At 38.0% G+C, this 18,768-nt stretch overlaps 1 protein-coding gene across 3 annotated transcripts in view; it reads left to right on the top strand.

Annotated features, from left to right (window-relative positions):
• The window catches only part of LGR5 (leucine rich repeat containing G protein-coupled receptor 5), a 1,626,452-nt gene that overhangs the window by 1,441,498 nt on the left and 166,186 nt on the right, over window positions 1-18,768 (top strand). For all 3 annotated transcript variants that reach the window (XM_044087987.1, XM_044087988.1, XM_044087989.1), the window contains 2 exons: window positions 195-266; window positions 8,413-8,538. In XM_044087987.1, coding sequence (XP_043943922.1) covers window positions 195-266; window positions 8,413-8,538 — 198 coding nt within the window. The remainder of the gene's footprint in view (window positions 1-194; window positions 267-8,412; window positions 8,539-18,768) is intronic.

Raw genomic sequence — 18,768 nt, forward strand, 5'->3', positions numbered from 1 at the left:
CCTGGCACATTTAGTGAAATCAGTGAGAACCAAACCCTGAAAATGACAGCAATTAATCCATTGCTAGAAATTAGACTTGCAACACTGGTTTCTGAAGACAGAAAAGACTTGATCAAAGTGTTGTTATTAAAGTGAAAAGCATTTTACCATTTCAAAACTCCATGTGATTTATGTTATTTGGTATTTTCCTATAGGGACTTGGCTTGGAATAAGATTGCAGCTGTGCATCCCAGTGCTTTTTCTTCTTTGCCATCTCTAATGAAATTGTAAGTATCATATTTCACTAAACGGTCCTTAATTTACATGCTGTGGTTAATCAGAGCTAGTAGCGCTTATGTTTTCATGCTTTTCTTATGTGTAAATGTGATGGAAAAGATTAGTTTTTCCCTTGTGCTTTGCACTTGACTTTTACTTCTGTAATTGTTCAATCAGTTAGGCTCGTCAGGCATACCACATTCAAAAGTGTGCACATTTTAAAAACACTAGGTGTATGTTCAGTGTTTTTTTAGTGTCTTAAAATGTTTCAAAATATATGGCAACAACTAAAAGAAAATATCTTATTATTTAAAGGTTATGCATCATTACAAATAATGCAATTTGCCAGAAGTTGCTTTTAAAGTTCTATCAAATCTGACAAAGCTGGGTGTAATTCTTATTTTAGGTTGTGTAATTAAAAAAACTGTGCTAAATATGTTCCACAGTGTGACATTACTAGATATGTTGTGGACAAAGGGTTTCATCCATTGTATATACCATTTCAACATAAATACTCACCTACATTTTTGCACTGTAAGTGATTCTTAATAGCATTTGGCACTGGGAGCTTTTCTATCAACAGTTTTCAGTTATAACTAATCTGTAATAAATGCAGTATTATAGAAAGAGAAAAGAAAGTGTCAAAGCTTAGACAAGGAGTACTTTAAACCAAAACGACAGTTACAACAACAGAAGCAGCTACAAGTTAATTGAAAACAAGCAGAAGGATACACAAATTAGCTCCTTTTGTGAACAAGTAAGTAGAGTTGTTGCATGTTAGGGGATTAGAATAAAAGACAATGCTGGTATGCAGATTCTAAACTGGAGGGAAGGGACAAAGTTCAGAAAGAAGGGAGAAGCAGGAGTAAATGGGATAAGTCAGGGGAGTGGGGATAGTGGTAAAGTAAAGAAAAATGGTATAGTAAGTGCCGTGGTAAGGAAGACACTGACAAGTATAGTATCCGGCAATGACGGACTGAAGTGCCTATGTAAAGCTGAAAAAATAGAGATCGTACAGGCAATATAGCACTGACATATGAAATGAGTGGAGGGGAATCCAGTTTCCCCAGTGGATTTTTATAAGATGGTCAAAGGGAAGTGGCTGTGGAGTTAGAGGGGGGTTTGAGCAGGTGTTAGCTGAAAAGCAATTATGTAATTCCAACAGTTATGTGATTAAACTGTACAGTGATTTTGGTATGAGGAAAAATTGGCAGTGGAAATGGAGAAATGATCTTAGTCAGTGGGGATACCAAAATCATTGCACTTGTTTTAGTAGAATGGTCACAGAGTGTGATTAGAAGGTCGGTACAACTAAGTATATAGGTTTTATTACAGGACCTAGTTAGGAGAATATGCAAGTTGATATTTGGGTGTATTGTTTGGACTGAACAAAAGAGACAAAATAGGACTGATGTGGCAATGACGGACATTAAGAAAATGTTAAATTCAATGAACTTAATGTTCATCAATACGGCATTAAGGGAAATTAATTGGGATTGGGTGGGTGGTCTAATGGTTAAGGTGTTTGCCTCACCAACACAAGGTGCAGGGCTGGAGTCTCACAAGGGATAATTGGCTAAGCTTAAAATGGCTCATAAGGGCAATTAGCTTAGTATTAATCTATGAACCTATGAACCTATATATACAGAGGGAGATGCATGCAATAAAGAAGACACAGTGGTGCAGTGGATTGCATTGTCACCTCGCAGCAAGAGGTGCTCTGGTTTGATTCTTGACTGGATGTCTTCTGTGTGGAGTCTGCATATCCTGCCTGTGTTTGCATGGGCTCTGGTTTGCTACCACATTCCATAAACATGCAGTAGAAGGATTACACACAATTAGCCATAGGTGTGAATGTGTATATGAGCATGTAGTATGGAAGAACAACTCCGGCAGGGCCAGCCACCTGGTAGTGTGATACTTGGCTCTAGATGATTGTCACTGCTGAAGTGACACTCCCACCCTGTGTGCAAAAATGGAAAAAGGAGTTGTGGATGGATGGATGTTTTTTTTCTATATATAGTGAGTCTGAGTTGGTGACTGGAAGTAGAAGTTCAATACTGCTTGAAGGAAACTGTTAACAGAACTAAAGAGATGATCGGGTTGCCTCCATGCATGTCCTGTAGAATATTTTTTTCTTTTTTTTAACACCTTTATTGAACCATCACTTAAGACACAGGCAAACATACAGTTATATAAAAGAAAACAAACCATAGTCACATATTCTCAGTTGCAAACATTGACATCATATACATTCTTTTGTGTAATTATCATGAGTCAAACATTGCACAATGTCATAACCATATGTCTGTGCAATGAGTAGAATAAAGCATAAGTGAGGAATGGATTGATGTGCAAATAGCATTTTCAGTCACACAAACTCGTGTATATATATATATATATATATATATATATATATATATATATATATATATATATATATATATATATATATATATAGATAGATGTATTTACTGTATGTATATATATATATATATATATATATATATATATATATATATATATGTGTGTGTGTGTGTGTGTGTGTGTCTTATCAACTATCAAATGTTCACAAGAGCGAACGTTCAAAGAGTGATCACCTTACAGCGAATCTGAAGTGATCAAAAATGCGAAAGAAATAAAACTCTTTTTTTTTTTTTTTTGCAGGTGTCAAGCCCCCCCCCCCCCTTCAATCCCCACACCCCTAGTAATTATATGTATTAACTCTGAGATCAAACAACAGTAGGATAGAGAATTTTTATATATATATATATATATATATATATATATATATATATAGATATATGGATCCATATCAGATGGATGAAAGCTCATAAGTGTGAACATTAAAAAATTGAAGTGGGAACATTGAAAACCCAGAAGGTCCAAAAGCAAGGACCTTGGTTGCATGGGATCACAGTACAGTGGAGACTGAGCTTTTGGTCTTCTCCACACTATAGTGTGATTTCAGAATTTGTATTATTCAATTAACGGAGGGGGTTGCAGCACCCATATGGAGGTGCAGGGGTGCTTGCCCCCCCCTGAAAAATGCATATGTTGAGTTTTGGGTTTTTTTTTACCTTATAGGTTTTCAATCTTCCCATCTTGTGAGCTTTCATTCTTCTGACAGGGACCATATAGATATGTAATAGACACACACACACACACACACACACACACACACACACACACACACACACACACACACACACACACACACACACAATGATGTATTCCTGAAATGGGGGATACCTGCTATTGTTATATTTGACAATCGTTCACAATACAAATGTCAGGAATTTAGATTTCTGCATGAGTAAGAATTCAAATATAACACCCAATCCACACTGTCTGCAGTCTGGCAATGAAATATAAAGAAATATCCAAATAATGAATAATCTTATGAGAAAGAGCTGTAGCTATATCTAAGTGGATTGTCATTTCAAAGTAAAAAGCCATGGGCATTCAGAAGCCGTATTGCTGAAAGACTTGATGTCCTTAAAGGGACATTTGGATATATCATATGGGCCTCCATTATAGGAGGCTTAAGGCATCACACAGTGAAAACTCTAGCTTAGCTGGGTTTTTCTTACAGTTTTTACATTTCTGAAATATGGAAGTACTGCATTAGAAAGACACAAATCTGACAAGTTCACTTTTAATAGACAGAACGTTGAAAGCAAATTACTTATTTCAGCTACATTACTGATGCTTGAAAATTAATACAAAGTAAAGAAACTGCTGCTGCAAATGCAGATGAAGCAGAAATTCCCTACCACTATGTAAGAAAAGGAAGCTAGAGATAAAGTAATAATACAAAGCACATGGGAGTGTTTGCAGTTTGAAGCAAAAGTAGTTGTCAAAACAGCTAAACCAAGGTCCTGTGTTATTTGTGAGTAGGAGGGAAGGCTGTATAGGAGGAAATGCAAACATTTATTAAAGGTAATATATTGTTGAATTAAAGGGAAGAAGAGTAGCCATGTTGGCCATGAGTGCTGTTGCAGGAAACTAGATATTGTGATCATCGTGACAGTCAAAAGTTGTAGCTCCTCTGGTCATGTTTCCATGAGAAGAGAAAATACTATCTCAAAATGAAATTTAGATGTCTAGAGAGAGCAGTCCTGTTAACGATTTGAGATTTGGAAGGCCGCTGAAGAAACTAGACAGCTATATGGACAGTTCATGCACTGATCCTGACAGTAAAGACTGAAAAGCTGTATTTATTTAAATATCCACAGAATGTAAACAAAGATCTGATTATGATGTAAAAGTTCATCACATGCTAAGTATATAATTAGTGGTTATCATTTAATTACACTTTTTCCAGAAGTTTCTAGCTCAGTTGCCCACAGCTGAATGTTTGTCTGTCTCTTTGAATGTCAGATGCTTGAATGCATCAACTTTTTTTCTCTTCAGATACCTTTTCTCAAAATGACTGAGTTGTGATGCAGTATATTTAGAGATTGTGGGTGCAGGATTACTGCCCTTATGTCAGAGAGGGGTTCCTATTATATAATTGAAGACGCAATCCTTTGAATGCAGCTTGATCGAACTTGAAAGCATGAAACAGCAAAATAGAGAAATGGCATATAAGCAATTTCTTTCCCTGGCCACCTCCATTACTTTGCCATTTTCATCACTGTAGTGCGATCTCAGAGTTGGTATATTTAAGTAGGGGGGTGTGGGGGGTGAAGCCCCCCACTTTATGTAATGTTTTGAAGTTTTTATTTTTATTTATTTATTTTTTTTTTGTGGAATAGCCTGGGAAAAAAATCGCTGTTCCGCGTGTTTGGGATTGTAAGCTTTCGCTTACATGGGATCGCTATATCAGCGTTCGCTTTTTTAAGCATTCGCTGATTTAATATAGACCCATCAGAGAGACATAAGGGGCTTGCCACTGTGCGAAAATACTTTTATTTAACTTTCTGCTGATTGTGAGTATATGCATTTTCAAGTTATTGACAGCAAGTTGTTGGAACTTGGGCAGTTGACACTTGAGTTACTAAAGCTGCTCAACAAGTAACACATGACACATTATAGATAATTTATAAAACAGATGTATTTTTAACTAGAAAAAAGCAAGATGTATATGGGATGCATATCTTTAAATTTGCTAATGCTTAGCTAAGGAAGTTGTGTGTCATGTGGCACACTTCTTTCCAATGTTTCTTCAATGTCTGTGTTGTTTATTGGGTTACTGAGTATCCTAGGAAAACTCCAAATGTCATACATATAATCAACAGTCTCACCTTCTGTTTTGCATTACACAAAGAAGAAATATATATATATATATATATATATATATATATGCATAACACAAATCCTATACTGTAAATATTGTACGGCAAGTCATCATTATAACAAACTCAAAAACCTCCATATCGAGATATACATGCTATTCAAACATGAATTAATTTGTTCCTTATCTTTATCCTAAGTTTGAACTTAACTCTGTCTTGGCATGTTGAGACCAAGGCTGGGAATGTAACAGATCACCTGATACCACTGTACACAATTACTTGCTAAAAATTAAAAAAAAAAATTAGATATACAGATCGTACAGTAAGGCATGTTATAGTCATTCCAAGAAAATAATCAAGGTTATTATAAGATGTGAGTGATGACCGGTAATATACAATTTTATGACACACGACACTTTTTTCAGGTGATCTGGTTGGTAAGGAAATTATGTTCCCATGTACAGCTCACAAATGCAGGGATAAAACAACATTACCAAAAATGCTGATTTTGGTAAGTAATAAATGAACAGCATGTTCTACTTTTGTGTGTCTGTTATATCTGGGTCATATTTTGTAGCATCCAGACACAGAAGTGATTAAGTAAGCTGCTATGCATAAGTATACAGCGGTAGAAATTAAACCTTAAAAAAATGCTCATGCAGTGGCTATTTGCACTTCAGAAGTCCTTACTGAAATGTCCATTTCTTCCATGTGACAAACTGTATGTTAACATTATGCTGGCTAACCTACTACTCCATGAATTCTACATGGACATGTGCGCAACTCTTGGATTTCAACATAATTTTTGTGCTCTTTTCACATAAAATTGCTCCTGGCATGGCCTCTACATGGATGCTAGCAGTTGTAGTGCTCCGTGAAATCCTTTCACTTTTTCGTGTGCTAGTACAACCATGAAATTGCTATGTATAAGTATGTATAAGTAAGGAGGTATGCCAGTCAAAATCCCCCATGTAAGGATTGCATGTCCCCTTGCAAACAAAGAAGCTTCTTTTTTCATATTCGCAGTCAGGCTAAAGCCGTGACCATTTTTCATACAGTTGAAACTCCACCTCAGGGAAACACAGTAGAAGCTGGTATATTACTTTTTCTACACTCCAAGTAAGTTCATTTTTGCATTAATAATGACTTTTTTAGAATGAGCTAGGGTTTTTTTTCCCTTAGCTAACTAAATGTAAAGATGACATGCCAGGTCTTTCTAAAATATACTTTGCTGTCTTACAGATAAACACACAGGTTTTCTCTGAATTCTGATCAGTAGTATACTAACTTTGTGCCAGTCAACCACTTTTGAATGATGAGATTTCAGTGTTAGTAGATGGATATCCATTGTCCAAAAAAAATTATGAATGTGTATGCATTTTGAACAGTTACATAAAGCTAACAATCTTCTGTTTATAAGAAAAAAAAAATAAAACTGAGCAAAAACATTATAGTATCATTTTCCTTTTATAAAGTTTCATAGTTGCATCACGGCTTTATGACCATAGGGCATTATGGACCAGTATCCCCTTAAATATGTTTACCGTTATGAATTACTGTGTGCGTCCATGTATAATTCTAATATTGTTTTAACATTAGTAACATATTTATCTACTGTGACCTGAAGTGGTACTTGGTTTGAAAGTATTGAAAATCTTACTGTAAAATTATATCTCTTCATTTTCAAAATGTCTTTGAAGCTTCAACAAATAAGTTTTCCTTTCTAACGTTTCTTAAGGGGTTATATAACTTAAAGTGAAGTCATTTCAATATAGAGGGATGGCTAATAACAAGAAAGATGTTACCTAAGCAATCTCGTGAATCTCTGTTTAACCAATGACACCATTTCTATTCTCACTAGTATTCTACGTTTTGTTTTTCTCACTATTAATTTTTGTAGTAAACTTCCTCTTTACTCTAAGGCAGCTAAGTATTATTATACAGACAAAAGGTACTGTTGCATGCATGAGCTGGTCATACAAGTACTGGAAAATGAGACAGCAAACATTTCCATTTTGAAATGAAATCATGCATAGAATTACTTTCGTCATTGATTATGTTACAGTTAATTTTTTCTGGTTTAGAAAAAAAACCTTACAAATCACATCAATCTGGAAATACATTTTTCTGCATCAGAATAGTTTATGTGTACTGAATCTTTTGGACAATGTTTACTTTATCATAACTTTACAAAATACAAACGGGTAGTGGGCGTTCCTTCGTTGAAGGTTGTGCATTAGGCCAGGCAAGCCAGCAAGTAAAACTCTACTGCCAATCATTAGCGGACCGGAGTTCCGCTGTGGCGACCCCCAACTGGGAAAAGCCGAAAGACACAAACAAGTCTTACTTCTTTGTGTCATATTCTGAAATCTACTAAATGAAGATATAAAAACAAAACACTCAAAACGCCTGTATCGAACAGATAAAAAGAGTAAAGTTAAACTGACACCGTCCTAAAAAAAAAAACAAAAAGGAAGCTGCTAGTAGACATGAAATAAGCAGATGAAACATTCCTGCTGACAGGATATTAAGTTCAAAAATAAAGTGTTTCTACAACTTTAACCAACATATGCAAAATAATTCGACTGCCTAATTGACTGACTGATGCACTGTTTGTTTAAATGAATAACTGACTCAATGACTGAATGTCTGATTACATGTATATAATTATTTATTTTAACTGGATAGAGTCTGGGACATATAAAAGAAGTTTGTTTTTGAAGAAGTAAGGTAGGTGACAAGCAAAAGTAACATTGCTTCATCTGGTATGCTAATATTACTATTACTGACAGAAATTATTGGTAATATATAGAAATATAGAAATACTCCCACAGCACAAGGGTCTCTTTTTTCAGTGCTAGCAATGCAGTTGGGTTAAAATGAATATGCATGTTAAGTTGTATTTTCTCTTACTCAGGGATATTACATCCAACCTCCTTTCATCCTTTCCTGTGACTGGACTACATGGATTAACTCATCTAAAGCTCGCAGGTAACCATGCCCTGCAAGATATGATCTTAGCTGACAAGTTTCCACATTTAAGGTAAGAGTACTGCCTTTCATATTGTCGTAAACTCTTCATCAATGTGAATGCAAATCCTTTTCTACTTGCCTTTTACCTGTAAACAAGTCACTGTGCTCACCTTCCTCATATGGCTAGGCTCATCATTGTTTAAGTTTATATAATAATATGTCAGACAATTCAATGTTAATGTGGAATCAGGGAATAAATAGAACTCAGAAAATGTACCTTTTTGATTGTCCTGTCATGTGGATTGTACAGAAGAAGTGCTATTCAAGGAAAATTAGGAGTTAATTAATGTATACTACAACAGCTATGGTCCTTATTTCCATAGAGACTGGACTGCCAGTATAAATTTACAAGGAGTCATACGATACACACTGTGGAGTAAAAATAAATATTTCTAGTATCAAGTGATATTGATCATTTGAAATAAGAGTATTGGTGTCTCATGTTTATTTATTATTTATTACATTATTATAAGTGGGTAAATATCTCATATGACAGACCCTTTTCAGCCACCATCGAAGCCCATTATGCAGAAATCACATTGCCAAAAATACAATCTTAGAATAATATCAAGCGTTACATTCATTACATCAGTTATCATAAGAAGGTTTAAACAAAGGAAATGACATGATTACAATGAGAAATTTAAAGAGCAACTTTTACAATGAGAATGGTTAGGCACTTAGAAATGGCTGTACAATTAACAGTCATGATGTAAGTTTTCATTTCCGAAATGGACATTCAGACAACACATTTATCACTACAGAGGCAGAGAGTATAGGCTATGTGTAGAAGGCCTCTGTTGAATCAAGGTTGTTCCTAGCCCTTTTTCACAGCAGAGACAAGTTGATTTGTTCAATGAATATTCTTTTAGTTTGCTTTTAAATGCTTAAATGCTACTGTGTACTTTCTTGTTTGATTTCTAATGAGAGCTGGTTCCAAATCGCTGTTGCCTGCTATGGGAATGCCCTTTTGCCCATTGCTATTTTGAATTTGGTCTTGATGAAGGTAAGGATCTACTCATGTACATCTCTTATCTTTTTTTTTTTTTTTTTTTTTAATGTTTTTTTAATGAAAAGCGGTGTCCTGGCTTAATAATTCTGTAGATCTGTGTAGCAAAATTGCAGAGTTATCATTTCTTTAACTTGAAATCATTTAACACACTGTTGAAGGTAGCAGCAATGGATCTGCAAGTATTGCAAATCTGCACAATTTATCTATTGCCATTTTATTTTTTGAGTGTTTTCACTATAGTGGAAGGCAGTTATTGGGAGACCACATTCAATTTTTGAAATTAGCACATTCTTAAGTATGGCAGGATGAACAGTAGGTGTGATAAAATGAGTAACTTTGTTGCAAAGTTTAAGCAGTTCCAGGGTTTTGTTCATAATGTTGTCAATATGAAAGAACGATGGATTTTTTTACTTTGTTTCAGGAAATAGAGACACCTCATAATCTAGCTTCCTCACTATGCTTGGCGTTAAATGTGATACCTTGAATCACCTTGTATGAACTTTTTATTTAATTATTTATAGTGTTTCCAGTTATAAGTGTCTCTGTGCTTCAGTTCAATACAGCTTATTAATTATTTCTAAAAGACCTATTCTTATCTGTTGTTTATTCCTTGACTTGTAAGACTTGTTCTGAATGAGTGAATACTATTTCATTAGTTCATGGCTACCTAATAAATATCTTCCTTACTGTTTGCATGGACTAGACCTGTATGGAGAAAGACCCACATTCTTTGCATATCTGTCACTTGTTGCTAAACGTTTTATCACCTTTTGTACATTTATTGATTATGTTACCTATAATTGTAACTCGGGTATTTTGAATCAATGTTCATCCTAGTGTTCTAGTATATACACTCGTCACTTCATTAGCACTCGTTAATACTTCCTATTTCACTACACACTAAATATCATAAAATCACAGTTTACCACTGTGACGCCCCACCACTGGACCAGTAATCAAGGAGTTTCAGTCCTCACCACTGGCAGTAGTGGGGGACATTCTCTTTGAGGATGGCAAGTATACACACAATATTTCCAGATGCAGCTCTCTGGATCAAGTGTAATTTCTCTTAAGGGCACACAGAGACCATAGTCAGTACTGGGTTGGTTTCTCCCTCATCCTCCAGATCCCCAATAAGACTGCCCACTGGCGCAGCTATAGACTTGAGATCTCAGCTGAGTGGCCAAGCCAAGACCTCCAGCACCCTCTGTCCAACAAGTGCTTTGTGTCCCTGGCCAAGTAGCTGAAACACACACACACACACACACACACACACACACACACCCACTCTTTGAGGTTTGATTTACACACACACACACACACACACACACACACACACACACACACACACACACACACACACACACACACACACACACATACACACAAACATACCTGGGAAAGGCGGGCACAGGTTTACTAGCTATGTCCCCCTCTGCCCAGACTGTAAGGTAGTTATTACTGTCACCAGTCACTCCTTATCAGCTACTTTAGAGCCCTTAACAAAAGGTGTCCAACCTTACTGTGTAATATTAAAGTTAATACAAATGGTAGTCTGACCAATAGCAAGGCTGTTAGGAGTGGCCTACACAGTGTCACCAAATACATTTGCCAGTACTCTCAAAACTTAACTATCTCTACACAGAACAGCCATAATGAAAGGTTTAAATATATTTAATAATAAATAATAAATGAACAAGAAACTACTCAGTAGATATTCACAGTGACATCAGAGTTCAAAACCACAGGAAATGTTTAAAACAACATAGCAGGACAGTCTCAAATTAATAAAGAAAAATATCTAAACTAAGCTTCACTATATTCCTGACTGAATCTAAGAGAATCATACTATAATCTAAGAACTTACTAATAAGCAAGGTAGCTGTGGTGAATGGATATTCTACTTGCTATCAGGTCCAAGACAGAATGCAGACTGCTCTGCTTCTCAAAATAATATCTCAAATATTACTCCTGGGATAGCTTGTAGGATGACATCACTTCTTGTCATCTGACTTCTACTAGTTCCCAGGCCAAAACCCCCTTCGCTAGAAGCTGGCAGCATTTAGCATCTACCTGTAAAGATATAAAGACTCAGGATTTTCTTCAGATCTTTGGTGGATACTGGAAGTCATAAAACAATTGCATTCCTTCTTACTTTCAAGTCTAGTAATTAGTTCACCCTAAAGACAGCACAGAAAGCTTCCTAGCACAGACTTTATGCCTCTTGCTGCATTAAGAACTGAAACATGCTATCTTTTATGGTGTACCCTATATCCACTGTTAAAATATATTCATTTAAACAGTTACAATAATGCATGTACATTTCTGTTCTGCTCCAGTAGGGCACAATGCAGTTATTTATTTATTTATTTAATTTATGTATTTGCAGTTGGTTTACCAGGATAGCCCATTGGGCCAAGATGAACCTGTTTTCAATGAAGTCCCGGGGAGAAAAGCTCCAAAAACAGCAAGGTTACAATAAGGTTTTAGGTTACAATTATTACAAATGTTACAGACTAGAGCAAAAAACATTACAAATAGTACAGACTAGTGAAAAATATTACAGATGCTACAGACTAGTAAAAAAGGAACATTACAGTATAAATACTGAGAAGCCATTACATATTAAGGAAGCTTGCACTTAAGAGGTACATTCTAATACATTCTTTGTAAATAGCTTAGTAAGTACAAGGGAAGGATGTATGAGTTAGGAGAGAAAGTAAAATGGAAATTGCCAGTGTAGAAAGCGGTTAGAGGAGATATGAATGGATGGTGGTAGGGAGTTCCAGAGACGTGCTAGACCATAGGATAGGAGATTTTTACCTGGGGGACGAGTTGGTTTATACAATTCTATTAGGTTTTGATTGTTAGATCTTAGTAATCTGTCAGGTAGGTGCATTTTAAAGGCAAAGGAAAGGGAGGGACAGAGGGAGGGGTTGAAAATGAGCTTGTGTGCAAAAGTAAGTTGAGTGTAGGTGAGATGATTGGATAGTTCTAGCCATTTTAGTTTGTGGAGAGAAGAACAGTGGTGGGTGGAGGACTTATGGCTGGTAGCGAACTTGGCAATTTTGTTGTAGCAAGAAGAAAGTTGTGTTTTAAGGGAAGATTGTAGGCTAGTTAGGAGTGGGGCTCCATAGAGGAGGGAGGGGATAAGAAATGTGGTAGAGAGAGTGATTTTAGTGGAGGGTGTGAGATAACAATTTTGTCGGTAGAGCATGCCAAGTTTTTGGTGGGGGGTTTTGATATTTAGTTGAAGGTGGGAATTGAATTTAAGCTGACTGTCAATTTGGACCCCTAGTAATTTGGCCTCTGACACCAATTCCAGAGATGTGTTGTTATGGCTAGTGATAGAGAATGTGTTTGTATTGAAAGAGGTGAATTTTAGAGGGAGTAAATAACATTAATTTGGTTTTAGAGGCATTAAGTGCTAGGTGATTTTTTTTCATCCATTGTTCAGTGGTTGAGAATGCATCTTGTGTAAGCTTTAGGAGTGTAGGGATGGAGGTGGCAGAACAGATAATAGTTGAATCATCTGCATATTGGATGATATTTGAGAAAGGGATAGAGTTGCAGAAGTCGTTTATAAATATACTGAAGAGGAGGGGACCCAGTGTGAAACCCTGGGGAACTCCAGTTGGGGTGTTAAGGAATGAGGAGGTGGCCTTTTTCCATTTTACTGCTTGATATCTATTGGATAAGTAGCTGGAGAACCAGTTCAGAGAGGAAGGTGATAGGTTAAGCTTAGAGAGTTTAGTAAGAAGTAGATTGTGAGAGATAGTGTCAAAGGCCTTAGAGAGGACAAGTAGGAGGGTAGAAACAATGTGGCTGGAGTTCTGGGCTTTATTTACAGTTTCCAGGAAGGAGAGGAGGGCTATCATAGTGCTGTGACTGGGTCTAAATCCATGTTGTGTGGGAGTTAGTAGGTGATTGTCTAAGAGATGTGGTAGGAGTTGTAGATGGATACAATTTTCTAGGAGTTTAGAGATGGGAGACAGGATAGTGATGGGACGGAAATTAGTAATATTGTTATTATTGCCACCTTTATGTAAAGGTATGATAAAAGCCTTTTTCCAAATTTGGGGTACTATGCTTTCTTGGATAGAGCAGTTGATTAGAATGCTGATGGTGTAGGCAATGGCTTCATCAGCTATGCTAAGAAAGTATGAAGGAATGGCATTAGAGCATGGCTTCAGTTTCTGAAGGAGTAGTTGCATTTCAAACACAGTGCTCTGCAAACACTATTTCAGCACACAGGTCTGTACGAGCAGTTTGATATACACATGACATGCAGTTCTAATACATTCGTAACACAAGCATCTTGTATAAATCATTTTGAGATTCACCAATGACGCATAATTATTTACAAAATTCCAGCTAGGTGACCTAGCAGTATCTCCTTTCATCACATTTCTTCCCTACTTGAAGACTCAAGCTAGTTTTTCAAGTGACCATTGAGAAACATTGCTGAAGAAGAATGAGCCTATCTGGAAATACATTACCCCATTCCCTGTCTTGAGAGCCCATCTGCTTTGGCATTGCTAACCCCACTACAGTGCTGCACTGTCATTTCATATTCCTGCAACACTAGGCTCCACCATAGTAATTTGGGATTTTGCTGGCTGACTCCCTGTAGCCATAGATCTCCCTCAGACTCCACCTGCCTCCTACTGCAAATACGTAGCACCAGGGCCTCCCTATCATAGCAAGGTTTCATCATGTTAACATGGTACAGTTTGTGCCTCTGCCGTCTGCCTAGCAGTTCTACCAGGTAGTTCACATCACTGACCTTCCTTACCACTTGAAGGGTCCCTCCCAAGCTGCCTGCAGCTTGTTGTGTCTGACAGGAATGAGAACCGTAACCTGCTGCCCCACAACATACTCTCTAGCTCAAGCATTCCTGTCATACCAGACCTTCTTCTGCTGTTGGGCTTCTGCCAGGTTCTCCAGGGCCAAGCCCATGAGTTTCCTGAACCTTGTCCTGAGGTTTAGGACATATGCTACAACAGACTCCTTGTGGGATTCACACTCACCCTCCCACTCATTATGAATCAAATCTAGAGGTCCCTTCACACTATGCCCATACAGAAAATCAAAGGGTGAAAAACCTGTGGATTCCTGGGGCACCTCTCTGTAAGCAAACAGATGGGGCAAATATTTGTCCCACTGCCTCTTAAACTGCTCTGCAAATGCTCATAGCATGGTCTTTAGTGTAGAGTTTAACCTATCCACCAGACCATTATTCTGGGGTTGGTAGGGGGTTGGTCTTTTGGTGCTTCACCCCACAGCACTCCCACAGACAAGCCAGCAGGTCTGACATGAAATTGGCACCTCTGTCAGTCAGTATTTCTTTTGGGAAACCTACCCTGGTGAAAATCTCTAACAAAGCATTTGCCACAGTTTCTGCCTCAATGGAGGACAGAGCCAACACCTCAGGGTATCTGGTAGCATAATTTACTACTACTAGGATATACTTCTTCCCTGTAGAACTTGGGGTATTCAGAGGCCCCACAATATCCATAGCTGCCCTCTGAAATGGCTCCTTAATCACAGGCAAAGGCATCAAAGGAGCTTTGACCTTGTCTTCTGCTTTGCCTACTTTTTGGCACTGCTCACAGGTCTTACAGTAAACTGTTACATGTCTAGAAATCCTAGGCCAATAAAAGTTCTGCATAATACATCTCTTGGTATGCTTTATGCCCATATAACCTAGAGAGGAAATGTCATGGGCTATGGTTAGAAATGCCAGATGGTAGGCTCTGGGCACTACCAACTGCTGTATTACCTCAACCTCTTGTCCTCCTTCAGGGACCCACTCTCTGTACAGTAACCCTTTGTCCCAGTATACCGATTCCCTTTTCCTTGAGAATCAGGCACCTCAGTGGCTACTTCCCTCAAGCCTTATAATGTAAGGTCTGAGAGCTGAGCCTGTCACAACTCTCTTTGTAACCCTTCCCAGCTCCCCTTCCAGAGGAAGTCTGGTATCCTCTGACAGCTGTGCTACACTGCCAGCCTGGGTACTACTACTCACCTCTGCCTTTCCAGTCACTCTGACCAAGGGGACATCAGTACCCACAAGCAGCTGTGGCTCACCTTCAGTCTCACTCCTACAGGGTAGCTCCCTCTCTGAAGTAACCACCTCACCAGTACTGGCTTCAAGTGTGTGGTCTGCCAGCCCCCCCCCCGGCTACCAGACCCACATGCTTGTCTCCAAGACTTGACTGCATGTAACTGCATGCACACAAGGTACAGCATTATCAAAACCATTCCCTATCAGGACATCTGCAGATATATACTGAAATACACCTACTTGCTTGCTTCATTTTCCACCCTCCCAGTCAAGGTGAACCCTAGCCAAAGGTATTGGATTGGGGTACCACCTAAAGCTCTGACTGGAGTAGACTGCTGAAGCAAGTAGTGCTCCTCTTAAAACATTGCAGGCTTCACAATGGTGAGGTCAGAGGCTGTGTCTTTTTTAGCAGTGGTCTCTACATATATATTTAATAATAAATAATAAAAGAACAAGAAAATACTCAGTATATATTCACAGTGACATCAGAGTTCAAAACCACAGGAAATATTTAAAACAACATTGCAGGACAGCCTTAAATTAATAAAGAAAAATATCTAAACTAAGCTTCACTGTATTCCTGACTGAATCTAAGAGAATTATACAATAATCTAAGAATAATAGAACAAGACAGATGTGGTGAATGGATCTTCTAGTTGTTGTCAGGTCCAAGACAGAACACATAATGCTCTGTCTCACTAAGGGACTTCTCAAAATAATATCTCAAATATTACTGCTGGGATAGCTTGCAGGATGATGTCACTTAGTCTCATCTGAGTTCTTCTAGCTCCCAGGCCAAAACCCCCATTGCTAGAATCTGGCAGCATTTAGCATCTACCTGTAAAGATATACAGACACAGGCTTTTCCTCAGATCTTTGACAGATGCTGAAAGTCATAAAACAATTGCATTCCTTCATGCTTTCAAGAGTAGTAATTAGTTCACCCTAAAGACACTACAGAAAGCTTCCTAGCACAGACGTTATGTCTGTTGCTGCACTGAGAACTGAAAGATACCATTTTTTATGGCCTAGCCCATAAAGTAATTTAATTTCAGATATTTTTCTAAAGTATGATGGACTGAGGTTAACCTCCTGTATTCCAGTTTCCACTATTAAAATATATGCATTAAAGCAGTTACAATACTGCTTGTACATTTCTGTTCTCTTCCAGTAGGGCACACTGTAGTTACATTTCAAACATAGTACCCTACAAATACCTTTTCAACTCACTCGTCTCTACAAGCAGTTTGATATACACATGACATACAGTACTAATACATTTGTAACACAAGCGTCTTGTATAAATCATTTTGATATTCACCAGTGACATATAATTATTTACAAAATTACAGCTAGCTGTACTGGTAGTATCGCCTTTTCTCACAATCTCACCATCTTTTGCCAACCTGACAGCAACAAGTACATTGAGGCAATGCAGGAACTGCTTCACGCTGGCTGACAACTGTTTGTTTCTTCCTGCTGGCAAATCATTAGGTGAGAGCTGTAAATATATACTAGCCTTGGATGCAAACCTCTTTTCAAAGGCTGCAGACTGTATGGCATCAGTTCTGACAGTCACCTTGTGCAACAGTGTCCACCATGTCCTTAGCAAACAAATAAGCCTTCTTACACTGAGGCACTTAAAAAGTCCCTGCCTAAACCCCAAAGGCCTCTTAGATGAAGGTTTGCTATACAGCATACTCAGCATTACTCTATCAGGTAAACAACATACGCAGACACTTCAGAAAGCACGGCTACAAAAGGGGTCACTTAGCTGGCAGGATGAAGCCTTTAAGACAGCAAGACTGAAACATTACATCTGGCAAAATCTTAGTAATAGGTGACTCCATAGTCAGACACACAGGTGCACCACTCACTAGGCTGAGCAAAGATAGAAAGACAGTCAGCGGCCAATCAGGTACCAGGATCTACAGTGTCACTAGGACCCTCAAATCCTATCATCCTAAGTACACAAGTGAGATGATCATTGTGCACATGTGAGTAAATGCCTTGAAACATGCTCACTAAAATCACATGAAGAAGGACATGAAGGAGCTGTCAGAACATCCATGTGAAACTGGTGTGAAACCAGTATTTAGCAGTATTCTACCATCACCAAGAGTGATTCTGATAATGCAGTACCATGTGGTGCAAACAAAATGTAATGGACTTCAATTATTAGCTTAATTATTGGTGCCATTCTGACGAGATCTAAAATATTCTGTATGATCACATGTATTTATGTCAAAGTAAAAACATTAAATAAATATATTGGAACATACAGAATATTGAACTCTGTAAAGAATAAACTACAAAAACTGGGAAAGGAAAACTATTTTCTGTCATGGTATTCACACTACCTTCAAATTCATCTGAATAGTTGGAAGGGTTTTATTAAAGTAAGGTGTAGGATTAGGGTTGGAGGAAGGGATAGCACTAGGATTAGCATCCATACTCATCTGGGCAATGGGGCTCACTCCATATCCTTCTCACAGTAAATAGGACTATATACTATATCATAGCCAACTGCCTTACCCCATCCCTGCATATTACCTTCAGTTCATGAGGCACCTTACCCCCTCCCTCTATGTCACTTACAGTCCATCTGATGCCTTACCCTCTCCCTCCATGTCACCTGCAGTCTATAAGGTGCCTTACCCCTCCCTCTATGTCATCTACATTCCATGGGGTGCCTTGCCCCCTCCCTTCATGTCACCTGCAGTCCATGAAATGCCTTACCCCTCCATCCATTTCACCTGTAGTCCATGAAGCACCTTATCCCCTCCCTTCATGTAACCTGCAGTCCATGAGGTACTTTACTCCCTTCCTTCATGTCACCTGCAGTCCATGAGATGCCTTACCCCCTCCTTCCATGATACCTGCAATCCATGAGGCATATCTAAATACACTGACATCCTTCCCTATCAGCCTAACATTTTTTTCTCTTGGAAGACTTTCACTATTCCTCCAATAACTATGACCCCTACTCCACCTCAGATAAATGCACACAAAGAAGCACGGATTTAATTAATGCCAGTTCCCTAGACTAACTAGGTCACATCCCAAATAGGTGTTCAGATATATCAGACCTGGTTTTCACTGCCAGCTTATACTAAACACCTACAGTTACTATGTCATTGGTGAAATCCGACTGTCATTCA

This window comes from Protopterus annectens, chromosome 11.part0 (assembly GCF_019279795.1).
Source record: "Protopterus annectens isolate FY-2018-M chromosome 11.part0, PAN1.0, whole genome shotgun sequence".
NCBI classification, from domain to species: domain Eukaryota; kingdom Metazoa; phylum Chordata; order Ceratodontiformes; family Protopteridae; genus Protopterus; species Protopterus annectens.